A 21,524-nucleotide genomic window follows, 5' to 3' on the forward strand; every position below is an offset into this window, starting at 1 on the left:
ATCATAATGAAAACTACAATAAATACTGTTTATTCTTAAGCATCAGTTTACCAAAACCTCAAGTGGTCCAACAGTCTGAAGAGTATCAAAGTTTAAGGGGTAATTATTTTTTTAATTTTCTCAGTCATCTAGTTGGCATAACAGTGCAACACCTCTTGTTATCCAGTGGCTGGGTGCTATAAGACTTGGTAGGTTAACTACTGTTATAAAATTAGTTGATATACCTGTAGAGGACAGTGTTCCTGATCTTTCAGGTGTCCTGTATAGTGGACATTCATAAAGTAGCCAGACTTCTTCCTCCTCTAGACAATGGGGTCTTGCATGGGAGGCCATCTTCAAAAGAAAAGTGTTGATGAATTAATAATACATAACACCAATCTTTTAAATAGACTGTATATGAGAGCAATATGAAAGAGTAGCATGGAAAACATACAATATACAGTATGTGTATGCAACCAATATGCGAAGCAGGAAAGCACAGCACAACATAGGCAAATGTTACGTATCTGTCTCCTCTTTTAAGGGGGAAGAGTTCTAGATGTTAGTATGAGCCTCTACCTTCAGCACCCATCTGGTGATGGAGCGGTGGGTGGGCTTTTTTCTACACGAGTAGCCTGACAATTGTTTGCACAAGCACGGCACACTGTTAATTCGTCATAGATTCAGAACAGCCAGCCAGATGCACCACAACTGCCATAACACCAGGCACATGCAGCATGGACAAAAACACTTTACAGGTTGAAACTTGGGGTCAGAATAAGGGAGTGGGTCAGAAAAGGAGTGCATAATGTAGTAAAATGATACAATGAAATCAAATGTTTTATCATTTCAGGTATAAATGCAAGATTATATAGCTGCTCCCAACTTGCAAAATTTGTATCATTAGCGTTACCTGTTGCCACCCTGAACTTTTGTTATAACACAGAATGTACATTTTATTTAAATCACCTTTTTTGGTAGAAAATGTATGTCTGGTAGTGGATAAAATCTCTGGTGAAGCTCAGGCTCTTCCAATGTCTTTGTAGTGGGATTCCAGCAAGCACCATCTATGTATAAGCCACAAACTATAACTCCAATTTCACACCGAGAAGATTCCTGAAAGTCAACAAAAATGATAGATGAATGTCGTATGATAGGGTTTTCTTGTTCGTTTTTAGTCCACCAGACTCCACGAAACCTTCAAAATTTATGACCAGCTATTATGGTGCTGGAGGAGACTCTTGAGAGTTCCATAGACTGCAAGAAGATCAAACCTATCCATTCTTAAGGAAATCAGCCCTGAGTGCTCACTGGAAGGACAGATCCTGAAGCTGAGACTCCAGTACTTTGGCCACCTCATGAGAAGAGAAGACTCTCTGGAAAAGACCCTGATGTTGGGAAAGACTGAGGGCACAAGAAGAAGGGGACGACAAGAACGAGATGGCTGGACAGTGTTCTCAAAGCTACGAACATGAGTTTGTCCAAACTGTGGGAGGCAGCGGAAGACAGGAGTGCCTGGCGTGCTCTGGTCCATGGAGTCACGAAGAGTCGGATACGACTAAACAACAACAACAACATGATATAAATGTTTTAAGATAGGGAGCTTGACCTAGCTGTCATGGTGTTATCCTGAGAGGCACCTGACCTACAGGCAGCATTGGCAGGTGGGTCAGTACTACAGTCATACCTCGGAAGTTGAACAGAATCTGTTCCGGAAGTCCTTTCTATTTCCAAAACATTTGGAAATTGAAGAGCAGCTTCTGATTGGTTACAAACAATTTGGGTTTGGGTTTGCAGCATTTGGGAGCCAAAACGTTTGAATAGCAAGGCATTCGGGATCCAAGGTATGACTGTACTATGTTGGTCAAACAAAATCACTATCAACCCAATGGAAAAGGCATTGTTATGTATCAATTTTTCATGCATTCAGCAATTAGTGAAGCAATCCTTTACAGAGGTAGAATAACCACTATTCAGCCTCCGCGACACCATCCTTCACATCTACATTCAGTGATAACCTGTAAATTACATTTTAACTGATAGGCAACACAGTAAGTTGGTCTTCCTATATGATGCTAAGCATGGCTGAAGCTCAAGAGTAGTCGGTGTGATGCCCTCAAAGTGCTGCAGGACTACAGTTTTCACCATCCCTGGCCATTGGCCATGCCGGCAGAAAATAATGGGAGTTGTAGTCCAGCAACATCAGGATAGCACACTGCTGGCTACCACCTCCCTCCCCCTCACCTGCATAAGGTGTTCTAGTACTTTTTAAACAGGCAGGAGGAGCCTGGCCCAACAGAATTTGAACTTAAGTAAAGTGTCTCTTGATGCTCGAATTTGTGTGTGTGTGTAGAATTACTGAGTCCTGGCAGGAAGTCATTTGAGACTTGCAGAAAGTGGTTCCTTCTCCTTTGGAAATGAAGTAAATGTGCTTCAGAAGGAAAATACTTTGGCACTGCAGAATTGGAAGGGAATTCACACCCCACCCTGCCCCTGCAACTTTCCCCCATAGGATTTTCTTCTCCATGTTGTTTCAGAAATGTGTTCCAGACACTCTTCAATAGTATCTTCCCAATATGATCAGAACATATCACATACATTTTCTCAGTATTTTTTTTAAAAAATTGTATAAGGCCATAACAGTGACTTAGATCAATCATCCAGCTCAAAGCTCATTAACTATTATGCTACATGTGCTCTTATTTTCTTACCTTAAATGCTTTGTTTATTATAGCTTCTTTTGCGCTGAAAAATCTAAGACTCTGATCTTCATCCTGAACGAATGGAAGAACTTTGTGGATAAAATGAAGAGAATCCACTGGCAATTCTTTATGCCGAGCGTAATTCTGAAGAACTGCAGTCAGAAATCCTGCAGGAATAAGAGGTGTGAGACTAGGCTTTAGTCAGCTTTAGTTGACTAAAAAGGAAAAAAAAAACTTTATCCACTTTCCCCTCACACTATGCATAACTTTATGCACACCTTTCATGTCCTCTTACTCTTTTTCTTAAACTAAAAAGCCCCAAATGTAATCTTTCTTCATAGGGAAGTTGCTCCAAACCTTTGATCATCTTGGTTGCCCTTTTCTGAACCCTTTTCAGCATTGCAATATGTTTTGTACAAACGTTTAAACATATTGTTGCACTCCACCCCAATCTTGAGTGGTGCGAGACTCCAGGGGTACCGGGCCTACTTACCAGGGTCTATGTTGGACAATAAGGCACAGAGTAGACTATGGGGCCTTATGATATAGGCAAGCCCCGATTTGTGCAGGGCTTGTGTTCCTGGTCACTGCATGCTTGCGTGAAATTGTGTAACTGAAACACCCCATTCTGCCTTCGCCTCACCCTGCCCCGCCCTTTTAGTGAAGTCTTTTATTACACTTCCGGGTCAGTTCTGGGCATAAGAGCCCCCTCCTAGGGGCCACGGGGGCTTCGGCCCACATAGTTGAGGGGGCAGGGTCCCCACAAAATTGATGGGCAATCCCATTCAAATGGAGTGTGTGCACTATGTCATGTGACCAATTATATGGGGCAGAGCTTACCTGGGCCCCCACAATATTTTATTCAAGTTGGCACCCCTGGTTCTGGGTTTGGCACTGCATATTGGTCATGCCTAAAACAGGGGTTGCCTGTAAATGGTTTATTTACACATATATACAACCTGAGCTAAGGACTGGGTGTGGGGACTTCCAGTTTACATTCTAGAAGGGTCCTGTTTCTCTCTTGGCTGCTATGTTGGGTTCAAACTGTCAATCCACATTCCCCGAAACAAAACTATTTTCCCTCTTGCTTACATGAGCCCACTGCAATTCTGAAACTCCTCCCTCCCCACTCTATTCTCTTTTGCTAACTGCCCAGGGTGGGGCTCCACCCCTCTGCACCCAGCAGATAATCTTTGTCTTGTTGATGGCTTCCTGTCACCAGCCAAAATGGTTCACATATGCTACCCAGCACCACAGATCAATAAAATCTGTGCCTTAACTGGAAAGCAAATTAAGCTGGCAAGTGGCTGGGGCCTCACTGGCACTGCACTTTGCAGTGCACCAAGCCACCCTATGAGGACTTCCTTATTAAAAATAAAAAAGTTTTGGAAAAAGGGAAGGGACATGAAATCTGGGGCCTGGCACAATAATAATAATAATAATAATAAATTTTATTTATATCCCGCCCTCCCCAGCCAAAGCCAGGCTCAGGGCGGCTAACAACAAACAAATAATCAAACAATCAAATAATCCAACATTCTAAAACATTTCATTATAAAAATTAATTAAAATCAATTTAATGGCAACCGTTAAGCAAAGTTCTGTGCAGGTTGCCAGAGGAGGGAGTCAGGCTGGGCCCTGACCAAAGGCCTGGTGGAACAACTCTGTCTTGCAGGCCTTGCGGAAAGATGTCAGGTCCCGCAGGGCCCTAGTCTCTTGTGACAGAGCGTTCCACCAGATTGGAGCCGCAGCCGAGAAAGCCCTGGCTCTAGTTGAGGCCAGCCTAACCTCTCTGAGGCCTGGGACCTTCAGGATGTTTTTATTTGCAGACCGTAGGTTCCTCTGTGGGGCATACCAGGAGAGGCGGTCCCGTAGGTACGAGGGTCCTAGGCCGTATAGGGCTTTAAAGGTTAAAACCAGCACCTTAAACCTGATCCTGTACTCCACCGGGAGCCAGTGCAGCTGGTATAGTACCGGATGAATGTGATCTTGCAGCGAAGACCCCATAAGGAGTCTCGCCGCGGCATTCTGCACCCGCTGGAGTTTCTGGGTCAGTCTCAAGGGCAGCCCCACGTAGAGCGAGTTACAATAATCCAGTCTGGAGGTGACCGTCGCGTGGATCACAGTGGCTAGGTCAGGGCGAGAAAGATAAGGGGCCAACTGCTTAGCTTGGCGGAGATGAAAAAATGCCGCCTTTGTTATAGCTGTAATCTGCGCCTCCATAGAGAGGGAGGTATCGAAGATTACACCCAAACTCTTAACGGACGGTGCTGGCACTAATTGCACCCCCGCAAGAGATGGAAGTTGCCCCCTCAATCCCATATCGTCCCGTCCCAGCCAGAGGACCTCTGTCTTCGAAGGATTTAACTTCAACCGGCTTCCACGTAACCATCCAGCCACAGCTTCCAAACATCTGGTCAGTGTGTCTGGGGCCGAGTCAGGATGGCCGTCCATCAACAGATAGAGTTGGGTGTCATCGGCATACTGATGGCAACCCAGCCCAAAACTCCAGACAAGCTGGGCGAGGGGGCGCATAAAGATGTTAAAAAGCATCGGGGAGAGTATCGCACCCTGAGGCACTCCACACACCAAGGAGTGGCGGGATGACAATTCCCCCCCAAGCGCCACCCTCTGTCCCCGACCGGAGAGAAACGAGCGCAGCCATTGAAGGACTGTGCCCTGGATCCCCACGTCGGCAAGGCGGTGGTCCAAGAGTTCGTGATCAACCATGTCGAAGGCTGCTGACAGGTCTAGAAGAGACAAAAGACTCAGCCCCTGCTATGCTAACCCCTAACAATGACCTGGTAGGCAACCACAGTTCCCCACTCCTTATCTACACGCTGCTGAAAATAGTAACTGTCCATGAAATTATGTACCTTGTGGAAAGAAGAAAGCTGGAAGCCAAAAGCAGCTGGGGTGTGCCTGAGAGCTGCCATCAAAGGGGTCAAGTTTCTCACCAGGTTGCATAGTTGTTTTGGTTAGCTTCTGAAGTACCACTAAATACTGATGCCTTTAAGAATGATAAGTTTAGAAGTAGACAATTCTACTCTTGACTAAGTGGATATATATATTAATTATAGTTTTAAATGGTCAATTATACAATACAATAATGACAATCTGCACTAGCCAAAGGCATAACCACTATAAAAGTACAATTCATACACATGTAAGAGTAAATATAAGAGTGTCATCATGCAGCCCCCATTGGGGGATTTCTAGTACCACATCACATTCCTAGATTTTCAGGGCTAAGAGCAAAAGGGAAGGCAAACTGCCCAACAGCAGTGGCTATGGCATAGGAGCATAGGGAGGAACACTGCAGGGGGGGTAGTTTAAAATAATGGGAGAGGTCACATTAATTTGGCTGATTAACAGACTATATTCTTGTATATGTGTTTCTGGGAGGGGGGTTATTGGCTTGGTTTGTTCTTGTTTTTATTATGTACTTTGTGATTTTATTCTGTGAATGACCCTGGGATCTTCAGACGGGCGGAATACAAATTCAGTAAATAAACAAATACTGTAAACTGCAAGCTGGTTCAGTCTGGTGAGACGAGCCGCAAGGCTTCAGTAGATCCCACCAATTCCTTCCAGCTGAAGGCATTAACCTGTGAAGAATGCCATTCATTATCCAAACAACGGCCTTTCCGAGGAATGAAAAATGGAATGAGAACAACAAGTATACATAACAGTAGAGGTGGTTCTTTCTCCCTTTCCACATGTGCCCATCATCCAGAAGGATGAATTGATTATTAAAGAAAAAGGCAGGTCTGGGGAAGATTCAGAAGTTACAGCACAGCTCTGAATGGAGGCAGTTATTTGTGAAGCAGCAGTAGTGCCCAAGGTTTACAGAGCTACAAAAGAAAAAAGCTTTAGAGAGAAAGACCCAAAGAGGGGCCTCCTGCACCCCACTACTGATCCAAGAACTACGGACATAGAATGCCAACTGACTTTTACAGGAAAAATAGAAAATATGGAAGGGAAAGGGAATGGAAGGGAGTGGCTGAGAACTTGAACAGGAGCAGTCCAAATGCCAACACTTTGCTGCAGATCCCACATACGTATCAGGTTCAAAATAGGAATTTGCCTGCACTGGATATGTCATGTTCATAATTTGTTTCCGGATTTCTATAGTAGGTATCAGAAAATTTGCAATTCCAATGTATGTTAACCGTGGCATTTTAACTCTACTCTTGCCAAAGCCATTTCTTTATATACTTCACCAGAATCTTTACTGTTCTGATATTTTTCATTTTACCTTGATTCCATAAAGGTGATAACTTGTTTAGCCCACATGGAAAAGAAAGTCACTCGTAAAACAAGGTCATCAATCCAGGATCCCAGAGGTTTAAGTGATTTATAGGAATGTTGCTGTTACGTAATAGCAGAAAAAGCACAATATCATGTTTTTAAAATTTACAAAAATAAAATTGATCATTCATTCTTCCCACTCAGGTAAAAGAGTTGTGTAATCTCTGAGCAGATGCATGCAAAAAACCCCACACACTATACAGGACATGGAAACCCTACTCAACCCCTGGCAGCTGGAAATAGTATGGAAAGAAACAACTTTATGTGATTTAAAAGACATTGTCCACTCAAGCAGTTTTTTTTACTATGGAGGCTAGAAACCCACTTTTAAAGAGAAAAATAAAAATAGACTGCTGAGATTCTGAAGATGTTAAGAATTACTGCCAGGATTCCATTCTGGTTTTGTGAACTGCTAGGGAATTGTGGTATCAGGACTAAGGGGGATCAGCTGTCTTGGACCTGATCCTCACCAACAGAGAGGAACTGATTAACAAAGTAGAAATACTGGGAACCTTGTGATGAAGTAATCATGTCCTCGGGTTTCATGATACAGAGGCAAGGTAAAGCTGAGTGTAGTCAGACATGCATTCTGGACTTTAAGGCGGTTCTATGACTTGAAAACAGAGACTCTCTAAGTTACTAAAAAAATAAGGCTGATTAAAAAAACTTAAGGATGTGATCTCAGAGCCTCTATCTATAATCTTGGAGAATTCTTGGATAACAGGTAAGATCCCTGCAGACAGGCAAACTGGTTTGTTTCACTTGAATAAACCATGATAACTAATACAACAACAAACCATGATTTGAGGCTAGCTAGTGAATGTAGTTAGTTACAGTGAAACAAATCACAATCTAGGGTTGAGATATAGTATCTCCTTTCTGGTTTTCTTTGGTGGACATGCAGAGACTGCAATGGGGAAGCAAAGAAGGGGAAATCACATTTGGTGAGCAAAAGTCTGTTCTGCAGGTGGACAGCCACAACTGGGGCTGGAAGTAGACACATCAAAGCAGTGTTTCAGTTAAACGCATTGTAAAATTTGTATGAGAAATCAGGTTGGCAAAAAGGAAACTCCACAGCGCCATCTTGTGTTGTAGTGCTATAATGCACATACAACACATATAAAGTAAAAAATTCTTTCCTGTAGCACCTTAAAGACCAACTAAGTTAGTTCTTGGTATAAGCTTTCGTGTGCATGCACACTTCTTCAGATACACTGTGTATCTGAAGAAGTGTGCATGCACACGAAAGCTTATACCAAGAACTAACTTAGTTGGTCTTTAAGGTGCTACAGGAAAGAATTTTTTACTTCGACTATGGCAGACCAACACGGCTACCCATCTGTAACTGAACACATATAAAGTGCTTTTTGGGGGCCAATGTAGCTAAGTCCATAATCTCATCCTAAAAGTTTATTTTTTGATTCACAGAGAAACTGTTCACCTACCTGCCACAGTTCAGGAACTTTGTTTTTCAATACTGAATTATAAAGCTCTTCTAGTGCTGTGGTAAAGATAATCTCGCCTTTGATACCTTGTTGAAGTCCATGTAATGACTGCATTATTATGGATAATAAATGATTATACCTTTTAATCTCCTGATGCAAGACATTTAGCAAAGTTGAACTCATAAAAGAACTAGGACCTACAATAGAAAATAAGACCCACTGGTTATCTCACTGATAAGTAGAGCAAGTTAGCTGCTTCAAGCTGAATATTTGGGGCACTACTAAAAGGCAGAAAACTGTCAATAATATACAAATATTATATTTTTTCTTAGAGAGGGGACACTATTTGGATCTTCTGCTTCTGGCATATTGGTCAGTACCAACTTACAGTATTTACTTATTTAAAACATTTTTAGGGGACCTTTCCAGACAAGTCCTCTAAAAGCAGCATACAACAAGAAACACAAAGCTAAAGAATCGCAAAATTATTATTAAAGTTTTAAAATTACAAAAACTTAAAGACAAGCAAAAACACTGAAAAATATCAAACAGTCAACATAAAATAAGTGTCATTAACCACAGTAATAAAGCAATAAATTAACAGCATATTCAATAAAGCACATCAATTAAAAGTAGCTAGAAACATAGTTGTTAAAAGGTTTAACCAAGAGAGAAGGTGTTTGCCTACAGACACACACCCCTGAGCAAATTCTGGACTAATTCTTATGCATTTAGTTCCAAGATATTCCAGCTGTGACACAATGCCATAAATTCCTCCTGCTTCCATGTAAGAATACTCACTGCCAACACTCAGCATCAAATTGCTAATTAGGAGAAATCACCTAATCTTAGATGTTGGAGTGCTATATATTTTATCATTATTTATTGATTTTATTCCTCATTATGTATTCTCAACAATAATAAACAGACCAGAACTATATATACGTATATTCCTTCTTGCAAGATAAAGATAAAGATAAATTTAATTTTATATTATGTGAATCAAAGTTCTGACCTTTTGCAACCTTTGCAAGTGCAGCCCAAACTGAGCCTGACTTGAAGCTTTCAAATGTAACTTTTTCTTTGGGTTCAGTTTCAGGTGTCTGTCCCATAACTTCTACAGTCAGTGGTAGCCTAATTTGAATGTCAGCTGCTATTTCCAATACTATTTCATCTGGAGTCTTTCTGCCACTAGAACAAACAGATAAACACCCAATGTCTTAGAGTTATCAATCATTATCAATCAAGTTAATGCCCCCCTTGATTCACTGCATGTTGCTCATTGTTCGTTGTCAAATAAATAATCCTAGGCATACTTTGTGGGGTAGTGCACCTGATTTTGCATATTACAGTACATATGCAAAAATTGGTTAATGCTAATATTCTCATGTTTATGTTGTCAATCCCACATGTAACTCCGAGAAGGTGTTGGGAAAATGAACAACAAAAGGAAATTAGAAGAGGTGAGAAGCTGCAACGAGCGGAGTCAGTAATGGGATCTTTTCTCTTCTCTGTTCTGTGTGAGGTTAGGGGACTTAAGCATGCTTAACTCTGTTAGTTTGTGGTCATATTCCAGAAACAGAAGAAGAAATCTACAAAGAGTGACCTGATGATGAGAGTGTCTGTAGTCATTGCTGGTTGAGTCCTGGCAACTGACTCAATAAATAACTGTGCTTGAGACTTTAGGTATGCTCTTTCTGCGCAATGATGCATTCCAAAGAGTTCTGGAGAATCGCTCTCCGGAAGAGATCGTAGATAGGCTCTGCAGTCTTTCAAAGTATCTTTTTCAGATATGGGTTGATATACCTGCAAAACCAATGAAAAATGCTTTTCATCTACTAATGTCTTCAGCCCACATCCTCACAGGAGAACACTAGAAACCAAATAGAGCCATTGTTCAAGGTAGATCAGAATTCACCTTCAAGAATAGATCCATACAAAATAAGTTTTCTCACAAAGCTAGGGAACATTGCATCGGTAGGAATGTCAAGTATATTCTGAAGGATATTTATTTCCTAGTATAGGCCTATGAACTTTCACAGGATAGAATAGAATAGAATTTTATTATTATGGTCACAGACCAGATCCAGGTCACTTACAATATCAGGAAAATCATAAAATACAACAGGAATATATTGAATTGCAATTGGGTATAACAGAGACAATTCAGATATAGCGGCAGTTTAAAAATATATTAAATCTTGATCACTAAAATATAACCTAAAATTATCATTTAAAACCTTAATCATTTTGGTAGTACAGCTTGTTCCCTAAGTTTTATGACAGTTGCACAGAATTTGGCCACCCTTAGCGTAATCTCTAGTTCCTTGTCTTCTACCAGGAGTTTTAGACATTGAAGTTCGAACTCATTTGCAGATTTTTGTATAACAGGAGTGATAAATACGGCAGTGTAACAAGACATGAGAGACAGTTTCTACCTCCATCAAGCCGCAGTGGCAGACTCATTCCACGTATGGTTTCCCCTCGAATCTGCCCTGCAATAAGGCAGATGGCAGCACGTTGCACAGGCAGGATGTATGTGCTTTGGGAGATGGTGAGGTAGGAGCTGCCACCCAAAGTGGCAAGACAAACCAGTGTTTCATTGGGGAGGTGCTGCTGCTGCACCTCCAGCCGCTTCACTGCCAGCAATAGTGCCACCACTCCCCACACCATCATGCACCCCCTCTCACAACTGGAACAGGCACCCCCCACTGCCACTTCCTGCCTCTTGCCACCAGGAACCTGGCACTCAGTACTTGCCACTGCCAGGCGCTTACTGCTGCTAGGTGCTCCTTGGCCCTAATGGCTGCAGTGGCACACTCTTCTACTTGCCCTTGGGCCACCACCTTCCTTCTGCTCACCCTCTTCAGGGCAGCCCAGGGATGAGTAGAGGAGCATTCAACCACCATCCATGAGCACACCTCTGGGGTTGAGGAGCAGGAGGCAGCAAGCAAGTGCCAGTCGCCAGGTGGGGGGGGCAGGAGGTGGGGGACAACACTGGGGGTTTTGACTCTAGTGGAAAGACGTCCTGGGCTGTCCCTGGTTATCAAATATGTCTGAACTCAGGGAATTCACTCTAATAGAAGAAACAAGGTTCTGAAGCCATGGTTTGAGCCTGACTGGTCATTTAAACTCTCATATGCTCTAACCAGCCAGTGTTAGAATTCCTGCTCCATGATTGCAGTCATGGGATTTTTGTCTATCACATGACGGTGTATGCTTTGACTCCACAGAGTGGGAAGTGACAGAAACAGGATGTTTGTGTTACTGTGTTCCGTGAAGTGGGACTATTGTCCTTTGTTTTTTCTCTTTGCTGTCTGATGCTAGAGAGAGAGTTGCAGTGCTCTGTGTGTGTTTATTTGTAAATAAAGTAGATAAGCCAAAACACTGAGTTGCTGAGGTCTGTTACACAAGCTGCGAAGACTCTGTGGATCCCTGATTGTGTCGATGTCTGTTGGCATCAGTTGCTGTGATGTTCGGGCAGAAGAAAGCTTTTGAAGCTCCCGAATGATCGACCAGGAGGAAGGGAACATGTCAGTCGGGCATGTGTCTCTGCCAGGGTCCTACTCGAGAGTAGGACAAGCTCCTGACACAGAGTTCCCTGAGTCCAGATAACAGTTTTTCCATGGCTAGTTCTGCCTTTCTCTCCTCTTGGCAGTGTATATTGGGTTCCAGTCTAGAGAGAGACAGAGGCATTAAGATGCTCGTAGGTGAGCGATGTCTCTGCAGTGCAGAGCTGTCCATGCAAAACAAGTCTTTTGGACCGAAATGTACAAAACAGCCAAAGTAAGAGCATCACATCTGGCACTTAGACCCTTTTTGACTACAGTTTTATAACAGAGAACTGTGGTCAGTTTAAAATCACAACAGAAAGTTTTTAATCTCCTCCTTTTGCATGCAAAAGAGGAACACAGGTGAGAAGGGAGGGTAGAATGTGATCCTAAGTCTTGCTATGGTGCATGCACATACAGTAGTAGGAAACCATGATTTCCTGTTAGGGCTGAACCAACCCTTTATATAACAATGTACAGGTTGTTAAAGTGCTGTAAAATAATGAAAAAATAAATGGCTTCCCCTACCCAATCAGTAGTGTAAGCAAAGTCCTCCTGCAATACAGAAGGGTTATAGAAATTATCCAAAATGTTAAGAATGCACCGACGATCCCAATTGTCAGTTACACGGCCTCCATATGTTACTTCGCCAGTCATATAACGCAGTGCTTCCCAAGGAATCTTCTTTTGATTCCCAAGAAGAATCTCCAGCACCTGGATCGAAATCTTGGGAAGAAAATTTGAAGAAAGGTATTTTCTATTGTAGCATTATTGCTGTGGTTATGTCTTGTCATTACATTTCCTTTTTTACAGAGACAAGCACTATGATCCAAAGAATGATGCGACTAGCTCTGCCCCCCAGGAGAGCTTTGGACTTGCGTGTCCTGAGGTGTAACTATCTGTACCATATGATGAACTATTTTTTGAAACGGAGATGAATTTAAAGAATAATTAAAGACATAGAATGAGGGTGTATTGCTTAAAGGAAAAAATATATAAAAGCCACACAAGGCATGCCCAAACTATTATAATTTTCTGACGTATCAGACTACATGAAGCACTTCTAGGTGTAAATGCTTCATTCACTAGTCCTTTTGCTGGTATTGTAAACAAGACATGTATTTAGTGTCCTTTGTGGCTGGGTCTTGTCATAGGGGTGTCCAAGGGGTGTGCCCAGGCATTCCCTAAAGTTTTTTTTAAAAAACTGGGGATCATGGCAATGAGGAGTGTAAAGAGTACAACTTACAGGCAACTGGGGTTGGGGGAGGAAGAGGGAGGAGGCAAGAAGCACACAGATGAAGATTTAAAGGTTTGGAAAGGACCTAGAATGGATTTTCAGCTTCTGCTTGTGTCTGTCTCTGGATTGTGGTGATGGAGTGACTGGCTCCAACAGCAGCGGCAAGTGGGGAGGAGGAGGGGCAAATCATCTCACCACCACTTTCAGAGACAGATGCAGGCAAAAACTGTAGACCAATATTGGCCTTTTTCTTTTGCCTGTGCCTTTCTCTTATAGCTCTGTCTCCACCTGAGCTCCGCTCACCACCTTCTATGGAGAGAGATCCATGGGGGTGACGGGATGCTTTTGTAATGTGCAAGCAAGGAGGAGAAGGATAATTACAGTGAGCTGACTGAGGAGTTTAAGCCCATAACACTAGGTGAGCAACATCTAATTCTCTAGGACAGGAAGATGAAGAAACTTTAATCTGTTTTTGTCAATTTTGGTTAGTGCATCTGGTTCAAGATAAAAACAGACAGAAATGACTGTATCTATACACTTGGTTATCACTACAGCAGAAATTTGGTATTTTGTTTCCATTGTTTAAGCTGGTACTTATTAAGTACACATTAGTATTAATTTAAAAAAAATAATTAAATTTTCATTTCTTTGTGAATAGTGGGTATGCCTTGGCAGTTCCTTGCTTCTGTATCTGCTAGATTCATGGAGGAGTGGAAGCACTACTAGACGCAGTTTGGAATTTATGGTTATAATTGGTATTATTTCAAGATGATACTACTGTATTTACAACCATGCTTTTATTTAGATCTGCAAGACTTCCTCTTACCTCTAAATCTGAAGAATTAAATTCATATGGAATGTTCCAGCCCAAAGCTCCATATTTCTTTCTTTCATGAACTACAGCACTGAAGAAGCACAGACTGAACAGCAACCTTTTCCATGATGGCCCACAGGTGGTGGTGTTGAATACAGCTTCCGTTACTATTTCAGTACCACTTACTCCAAATGTTTGAAGAAGTGTTCCCTTTAGTCCATGTGGAGGTTCTATTACAATCTTTAGAAAATATGCAGGACGGTTTATGAAAAAAACAAGCAGACTTCAGCAAAATAAATATATTACCTTCTAGTGAATCACTGAAAGATTATTGTAAATACATTTCATTACATGGAAGTCCTCTGAAAGCAGCTGGACTTTCCTTTAGCTGGATGTAATTCTGAGAGAGGTATATTCAAGTCCCAGTGAAATCAACAGTGTATAAATCTTCTACCAAGATGTTGGTTAATTTGCTTTTAAAGTACTCTACCTTCCCATAACCACAAGGCAGCTTATGTAACACAGCCATTCAGGTGTGCAGGCCAACTGGTTGTTTGAATTATTCACCTCAAGGCATCTGAACCATCCCCTCTAATTGAAGGGATTACTTTAAATCTTACCTTAAGGCCCTTGCGCAAGATAGGTATAGGGAAAGATGGATCTGGCGTTGAACTTAACCAGAGTCTAAACTGAGGGTCTATATTTGTCTGTGATCGAGTAAATCTGTAGATAGAACAAATTTTGTAACACCACCACTGTCTAAAAACAGACTATGAAGTTGTACTGCACGGCGTTCAATATTATTTAACCAAGAATTCATCTTTACAAGAAGTGGTATAACAACAACTGTACACATACCTACAAAAGCAACTGTATCTCACAATCCCCTTACATATATATAATTACTACTACTTATTTTTATTATAATAAATTTATATATTGCTTATTTGCCAAAATGGCTTCGGAGTGGTTTACAAATGTAAAACCAATTATAAAAATACATCCCATTAAAAGAGTGTAACAGTTAAAACAGCATTAAAAAGGTTACAACAGGAGGATCAGGTCAAGGGATCAGGAGAATGCTTGTCTAAACAGGTTGTCTTCAAGAGCTGGCACAATGTCAATATTGATGGGGCCTCTTGCATTTCAGCAGGGAGACCATTACACAAAACTGTTGCTACTCCACCAGTGAAAAAACATCTTGAATACAGTGTAGGTGAATCTCTCCACCTAGTCAAGCATCTAGTACTCCAACCTTCGACTCCGAGGGCCAGGTCACAAAAACTAACAACATTGATTCTCTTCATACCATCACATTCTGAGGTAGGAAACTGTTTAGGAAGCCTTAAGTTTGAAGTTAAACTGCCTGCTTAACATGGGGACAGCAACAGTATTTTTGTGTGATTTTCCAAACAACTGTGACAGTGTAAAATTTAATAGTAATGAGGGATAGAGAACATTGTAATAAGATAAACACTGACAGAATATAGTCTTCCCTATAGGGAACTGCATTCCAAATATGAAATTTCTTAGTAACTGTTAACCACTGGTGCTATTTCTCTCTATCATGTTACTCTAAAGTCAGAATCCATAGAAATGTGTTTATGAAGAGAATTAAATGCAGAATTAAAATGCTGGTAAATGTTCATGAAGTGTGCTTTTTTAAATTGTAAATTGCTTCAGAAATGTGGAGAACTGAATTTAAAAGTGGAAAAATGAGAAACTGAGAAAACAAAAATTGACAGATCCTTCCATCCCTGTGTAAGAGTAACACTTCTCAATCAGACCAAAAGTTTATCTTGTTTTGAATTCTGTTCTCACACAAACCAACCAGATAGGAAGTCAACAAGCAAGACATGAGTGCTATAGCACCTCCCACTCATATTCCCAGGAACTGGTATTCAGAGACCTACTACTTCTGATAAGGGAGGTAATATATAGCTAATTTATAGCATTTTCTTCCATGAATTTGTGCGATCTCTTTTTAAAGCCATCCATCTTAGATCCTTGAGCTAAGTGGAGAAAATTGTTCAATATAGACTACTCCCTATTAATTGAGTGATAGTCAGCATAATTCCCTAGCAGTAATTTAATTCAGCTTCGGGCCAGCTCAAAAGAACTGGTGAATAGCTGCAGAACAGGAATGAGCAACCTATGGCTGTCCAGATGTTGTTAAGACTTGGACTCCTATCAGCTTCAGCCAGCATACCCAATGGTCAGGAAAGCAGGGAGTTCAGAAAGTGGTTGAGAATGAGAAGGCAATTAATAAATCAAAGGTAATAATAATAAATAAAAAACTATATTTGATTCCTACAAGGCAAATGGTGCAGTAATGCCAGCCTACTCTGGTCCTCACTCATCTGAACAAAACTGCATATACAAATAAATGCTAGGGGAAAACACTTACGATTCAACAATTTTGCAGAGTCTGGGCATAAATGATGCTGCAAGATGACAGTTCTGGAGGAATACCCACTGTCCCTGCAGTATGCTTGATTTATATATCAAATCTTCAGCTTTGCTCCCTTGACCACGTCCCAGAGATATCATTTTCACATGTTGTGTACTTCCTTTTATTTCCTGGGCAAGGCGTAGAAAGAGAGCTGCAATATCTACACCTGTGTAGCATACATAATAACTGTTTTATTTCCACATCCAGAAACCTATTATATTGGGTCAATGAAAAGGTGTGCATATACGGTAATACTTTATGTAAAATGTATGCTGCTCTACAGAAGAATGAGCAGACCTAACATAGTATTCTATATTGCATCATTAACACGATGCCACAGGAATGAAATGACTAGATGGTTTTAAAGGGGGGAAATAATTTGGCATCTCTTTTTTGTGTTTGCCTACTATTATTTTCAGGCTGTTGTGCACAAATTTACGGTGCACACTTACTTGGAAATAATAGACCTCAGTGGGAAATATCTGTGTAAACATGAACATGATTCTGCTGTAGAAACTAAGTAGGGTAACGCAGAGGCATGGGCCATCTATAAAACAAATAAACTTTTCAATACAATTTATGCCATTGTTATACACTTTACACTAACATACCCAAACCAGCTAAGCGACTGTATTAAATTTTATTACTTTCAATTGACTATTAACAACTAGCACCAATTAGATTGGGCCATATATTTTCTTCCTATGTTATATTCCTATATACATAAAAATGTAAGGCAGTTGTCATGCTGCAGTTTGCATGGCCATCAACAGGCAGCCACACAAGCTCCAGCTTGACAACAGAATAGCAGGCAGGCAAGGGAGAGAGCAAGCAAGCAGTGTGGGCAGCAGGTGGCCAAGGTGAGCTATTTAATGGAGCGGGGAGGCACTTTGGCAAACCACTATCTGAAGCACCTCTCCCTCCTTTAAATGGGCTGGGGTCTGGGGTGAACTGTGTGGGGGGGGGGTTGGGTGAGGTGTAAAGAGAGAAGAGTTTGCTCAGGTATAAAGGGAGCAGAGATTGGCCAGGTGTCAAGTAAGGTGGTTGGCAAAGGGGTTGGCAGGGTTGCCAAGTGGAGCAAGCAGGGTCAGCAGCGCATGGTATACTCATATAAATATAGTGAAGGGCAAAGCAATCAAACCCACCCCCTTTTACAGGACTGGCGAGGGGGTTGGATTAGGTAGAAGTGACCCTCTGCCCAACTCTCCCAGTTTAGCTGGGCTCCCACTGGCCACTAAATTTGCAAGTGGGTGCAGTGTTCTGAGAGTAGGGCTGAACTGCCCCAGGATCTGCTGGATCTCAAGTGTATCTTACTGCCATAATGTGAAGGCATCAGGTCTGAGTACTGTGTCAGACTGAAGCTGGTGAAGTGTTTGGGTCCAGATTTGGCCAGATTGTCCTCCCCTTCTTCCACTGCAGTCTTTGTGTGTGGCAAGCCTGTGAATGTATTGGCAACCCTGCTACTCTGCAAAGCCACATGGGGGGGGGGGCATTCGGATTGTACCCTAATTCATAAAGCAGGTTTTGCATACTCATCCTTTATAAATGCTCACCTTGAGTATGAATGAGAATTATTGGAGTTATGGCATTAGATTCTTCTTCATATACTGCTTTCAAATTAATTCCTCCAATCTGAAGATAGTAATTCCCCAATTTCTCAGCTACAAATGTATGTACTGCACTAGTTAAGCTTTCTAACCGAAGAACTTTTATCTATTAAAAAAAATATGATAATATCACTGAATTCATGAAAGATATGATTCAGCAAAGTGAAGCACCTTTAAATTCCATTGAGTTCATTGTGAAAGCACAGCACATGTATCTCTCTCTCCCGTTGAAATACATGCAACTTAAATGTGCTTAACTGTGACAGGATTGCATCTGAATTCCTTAAAACTATCACTTCCTTAATTGCTGTGAGGGAATTTGTGCCCTCAAAAGCTCAAAATATTTGCAAGCAGAAGCTAAATATAAAGTGATCCCTACTGACTAGATTCCACTAACAAGTACTGCAACATATAAACATAGGAGCAACCTGCGGGATCAGGCCATTGGGCCATCTAGTCTGGTATCCTGCTCTCACAGCGGTGACCAGATGCCTGTGGGAAACCTGCAAGAAGATCTGAACACAATAACATTCTCCCCTCCTGTGGCTTTCAGCAACTGGTACAGTGGAACCTCGGTTGTCGAATGTAATCTGTTCCAGAAGACTGTTCGACTTCCGAAACGTTCAACAGCCGAGGCGCAATTGCCAGTCGGCAAATCCCTTTTTAAAAATGGAGAAACACACCTCAGAAGCCATTCGACTTTCGAGGCGTGTTTGAAAACAGAAGCATTCACTTCCGGGTTGTCGTTGTTCGGGTTCTGAATTGTTCGACTGATTAAGTTTTCGACAACCGAAGATCCACTGTATTCAGAAGCATCACAACCCTGGCCTCTGACTGTTGAGGTAGAGCATAGCCATCTTGGCTAATAGGCATCAATAGGCCTCTCCCGCATGAATTTGTTGAATCTTCTTTTAAAGTCATCCAAGCTGGAGGCCATCATTGCCTCCCATGGGAGCAAGTTCCATAGTTTAACTATACAGTGGTACCTCAGGTTAAGTACTTAATTCGTTCTGGAGGTTCGTTCTTAACCTGAAACTGTTCTTAACCTGAAGCAACACTTTAGCTAATGGGGCCTCCTGCTGCTGCCACGCCACAATTTCTGTTCTCATCCTGAAGCAAAGTTCTTAACCCAAGGTACTATTTCTGGGTTAGTGGAGTCTGTAAGCTGAAGCATATGTAACCTGAAACGTATGTAACCTGAGGTACCACTGTACTTGATTTTGGCTAAAAATATTAGTAATTTTGGACACTGACATTTATTTATGTACACTAACTGTACCACTGTACACTGTGTGAACAAGTACTTTATTTTATCTGTCTTGAAACTTCCAAAATTTAGCTTCATTGGATGTTCACAAGTTCTAATGTTACACGAGAGGGAGAAAAAACTTTTTCCTATCCACTTTCTCCATGGCATGCATAGTTTTATAAACTTATATCATGTCACATCTTACTTGACTTATCTCTAACACTGCAATCTTTTAAAGATGAAACCTGTGCAAAGACATCTCCTAGTGCAATTGAACTTGCCCCCCTTCTCCTTCCTTGTGCACCTCCCAAACGGCTCTGAGGGAGACATGTGAACCCCCAGAACAGCATGTGGAAGGAGGGGGGAAACATTCTGTTGAGCAAGGAGAAATCCTTGCACTGATGGAGCATTTGCTATAGCACAATATTGAAATCCTCCCAAAAGATACCAAGTTGTATTCAATGTATCACTAAAGTGAATGATCTGTCAGCACATAGATTTCTTCTTGTGTAATAAAATGTTCTCCACCTCTTCTCCCCCATTCCTCCTACCAAATCTGTTCTGGGGTGTTTCAGAGGAGATTTGGAAATAGTGGGTGGGTGGTGGTGGAATAAAATCCCATTGTGCTAGCAAGAATTTAGTTGAATACTTCCCACTTGATTTTACTTACCAAAATAAGTCTTTCGAATGCAGAAAGTTTATCCCAAGGGAAAATTAAAGGTCCACTCTCCTGCTCATCACTTTCTCTCAGTACTTCTAATTTTGGGTCTGTAAGAGATTAAATAGTAATTTACAACATTACTGAAACTTTGAAACAGTTGAAACCATATAAAAATGTTGCAACGGATTTGTAACTTTTATACAGCAATATAATTGAATAACATAACTGCCAGGATAAAAGTGAAGTGTGGTAGTTCTCAAACGTTTCCCTGAGCTACACTTTCAGAATAAAAATTTGCTCATACCACACCAATTTGTAAATTGGTAAGAAATACACTGGAAAACAAAAAGAGACAACTCTTAGCAGTACTTGATTTATAACATAGAGTACAACTACCTTATAATATGACCATGGGACATCCAGAAAGTATCAAACAATGCAGCTACAGAAAAACATGAAACATTCTCCAAATATAATTATAAACGAGCCTCTTACATATGTACCTTATGTATACAAACTCAGTGAGAGGTGTGAGCTTGCTTTAGCTGGGTAATCTCATTTATATTAGGTCTAATTTGAGACAAACTCTCAAATCATCTACACGAATAAGCCTTTCTCTTCTCTGATCTTTCATATTTGTCAGAGTTGTAAATCTCTGTTCACAACAATAGAACTGTAGAATAGCTATTGTTCTTGAAGAGAGGAGTAGAAACAACTGGCTGGGAAGCCAGAGGGTCAGAGCGATGCTTGATTTCTGTCTGAATCCAAGGCAAGCAAGACTCTAATACTGTTGACTCCTCCACTGGAGGCTCAGGTTGTATATATGTGTAAATAAAGACATCACAATCTCTGATGTAACCCTATTCCAAAGGAAACATGAACCCCAGGTAAACGCCAGAAACCCCTGGAATCTCACACCACTCAAGAGATTGGGGTGGCATGCAACATTATAAAAGCCTTTTGTGGACTGGAGTCTCACTACATCAGATGCATGGATTGCGATGCTAAGTTGTCAGGTGCAAATTTCCAATGCTCTCTCATCCAAAGGAAACTAACCCCAGGAGCATTGCTTCTTCAATTTTTCATGGTTTGGGGACACAGGGAGTGTTTTCAACAATAGGTTAGAAAGGCATGCTGAAAATCAACACATAGTTTTACATCAACACTTACCTTGCCTTGGTGACACTGGTCTATAGCTTGTACTGATCAAATAATATACATTCTGACTATTTAGAAAAGCTCTCCATTGCTGAGAATTTGTTGAAAGGGAATCACACAACAGGCTGAATGCTGGCATGTGAGTGCTCATGTACCTGCATTCTTTCCACATCATGTCAGTAATCCAATGGAGTGGAGGAGTTTTCTTGAATGCACGTGAACCTAATTGAGGAATAATAATTATATTATACATTTAATTAGTGTACATATCTACTTTTGAGATTTGCAGTCCTGGAATGCCTTAGATTTAAGTTCAATGGATTTCAATCAGGCCTGCTCTCAGATAAATGGGTATAGG

General features: G+C 41.3%; 1 protein-coding gene across 11 annotated transcripts in view; it reads right to left on the minus strand.

Annotated features, from left to right (window-relative positions):
* Positions 1–7: 7 nt before the first annotated feature.
* DNAH14 (dynein axonemal heavy chain 14) overlaps positions 8–21,524 on the minus strand; it is a 133,047-nt gene continuing 111,530 nt past the window's right edge. For 6 of the 11 annotated variants that reach the window (XM_081000069.1, XM_081000072.1, XM_081000073.1 and 3 more), the window contains 15 exons: positions 21,179–21,388; positions 20,018–20,115; positions 18,045–18,204; positions 16,447–16,657; positions 14,660–14,762; positions 14,052–14,279; positions 12,517–12,714; positions 10,044–10,243; positions 9,453–9,628; positions 8,438–8,634; positions 6,940–7,052; positions 5,558–5,691; positions 2,691–2,848; positions 949–1,095; positions 8–333 (listed from right to left, as the gene is read on the minus strand). In XM_081000069.1, the coding sequence (XP_080856195.1) occupies positions 121–333; positions 949–1,095; positions 2,691–2,848; positions 5,558–5,691; positions 6,940–7,052; positions 8,438–8,634; positions 9,453–9,628; positions 10,044–10,243; positions 12,517–12,714; positions 14,052–14,279; positions 14,660–14,762; positions 16,447–16,657; positions 18,045–18,204; positions 20,018–20,115; positions 21,179–21,388 (2,546 nt within the window). In that variant the 3' untranslated portion in view covers positions 8–120. Of the gene's footprint in view, positions 334–948; positions 1,096–2,690; positions 2,849–5,557; positions 5,692–6,939; positions 7,053–8,437; positions 8,635–9,452; positions 9,629–10,043; positions 10,244–12,516; positions 12,715–14,051; positions 14,280–14,659; positions 14,763–16,446; positions 16,658–18,043; positions 18,205–20,017; positions 20,116–21,172; positions 21,389–21,524 lie in introns of those variants that run through there. The other 5 variants (XM_081000071.1, XM_081000075.1, XR_013984497.1 and 2 more) reach the window with 5 other exon arrangements.

This window comes from Podarcis pityusensis (genome assembly GCF_964106645.2).
Source record: "Podarcis pityusensis genome assembly, chromosome: 3".
NCBI lineage: Eukaryota > Metazoa > Chordata > Lepidosauria > Squamata > Lacertidae > Podarcis > Podarcis pityusensis.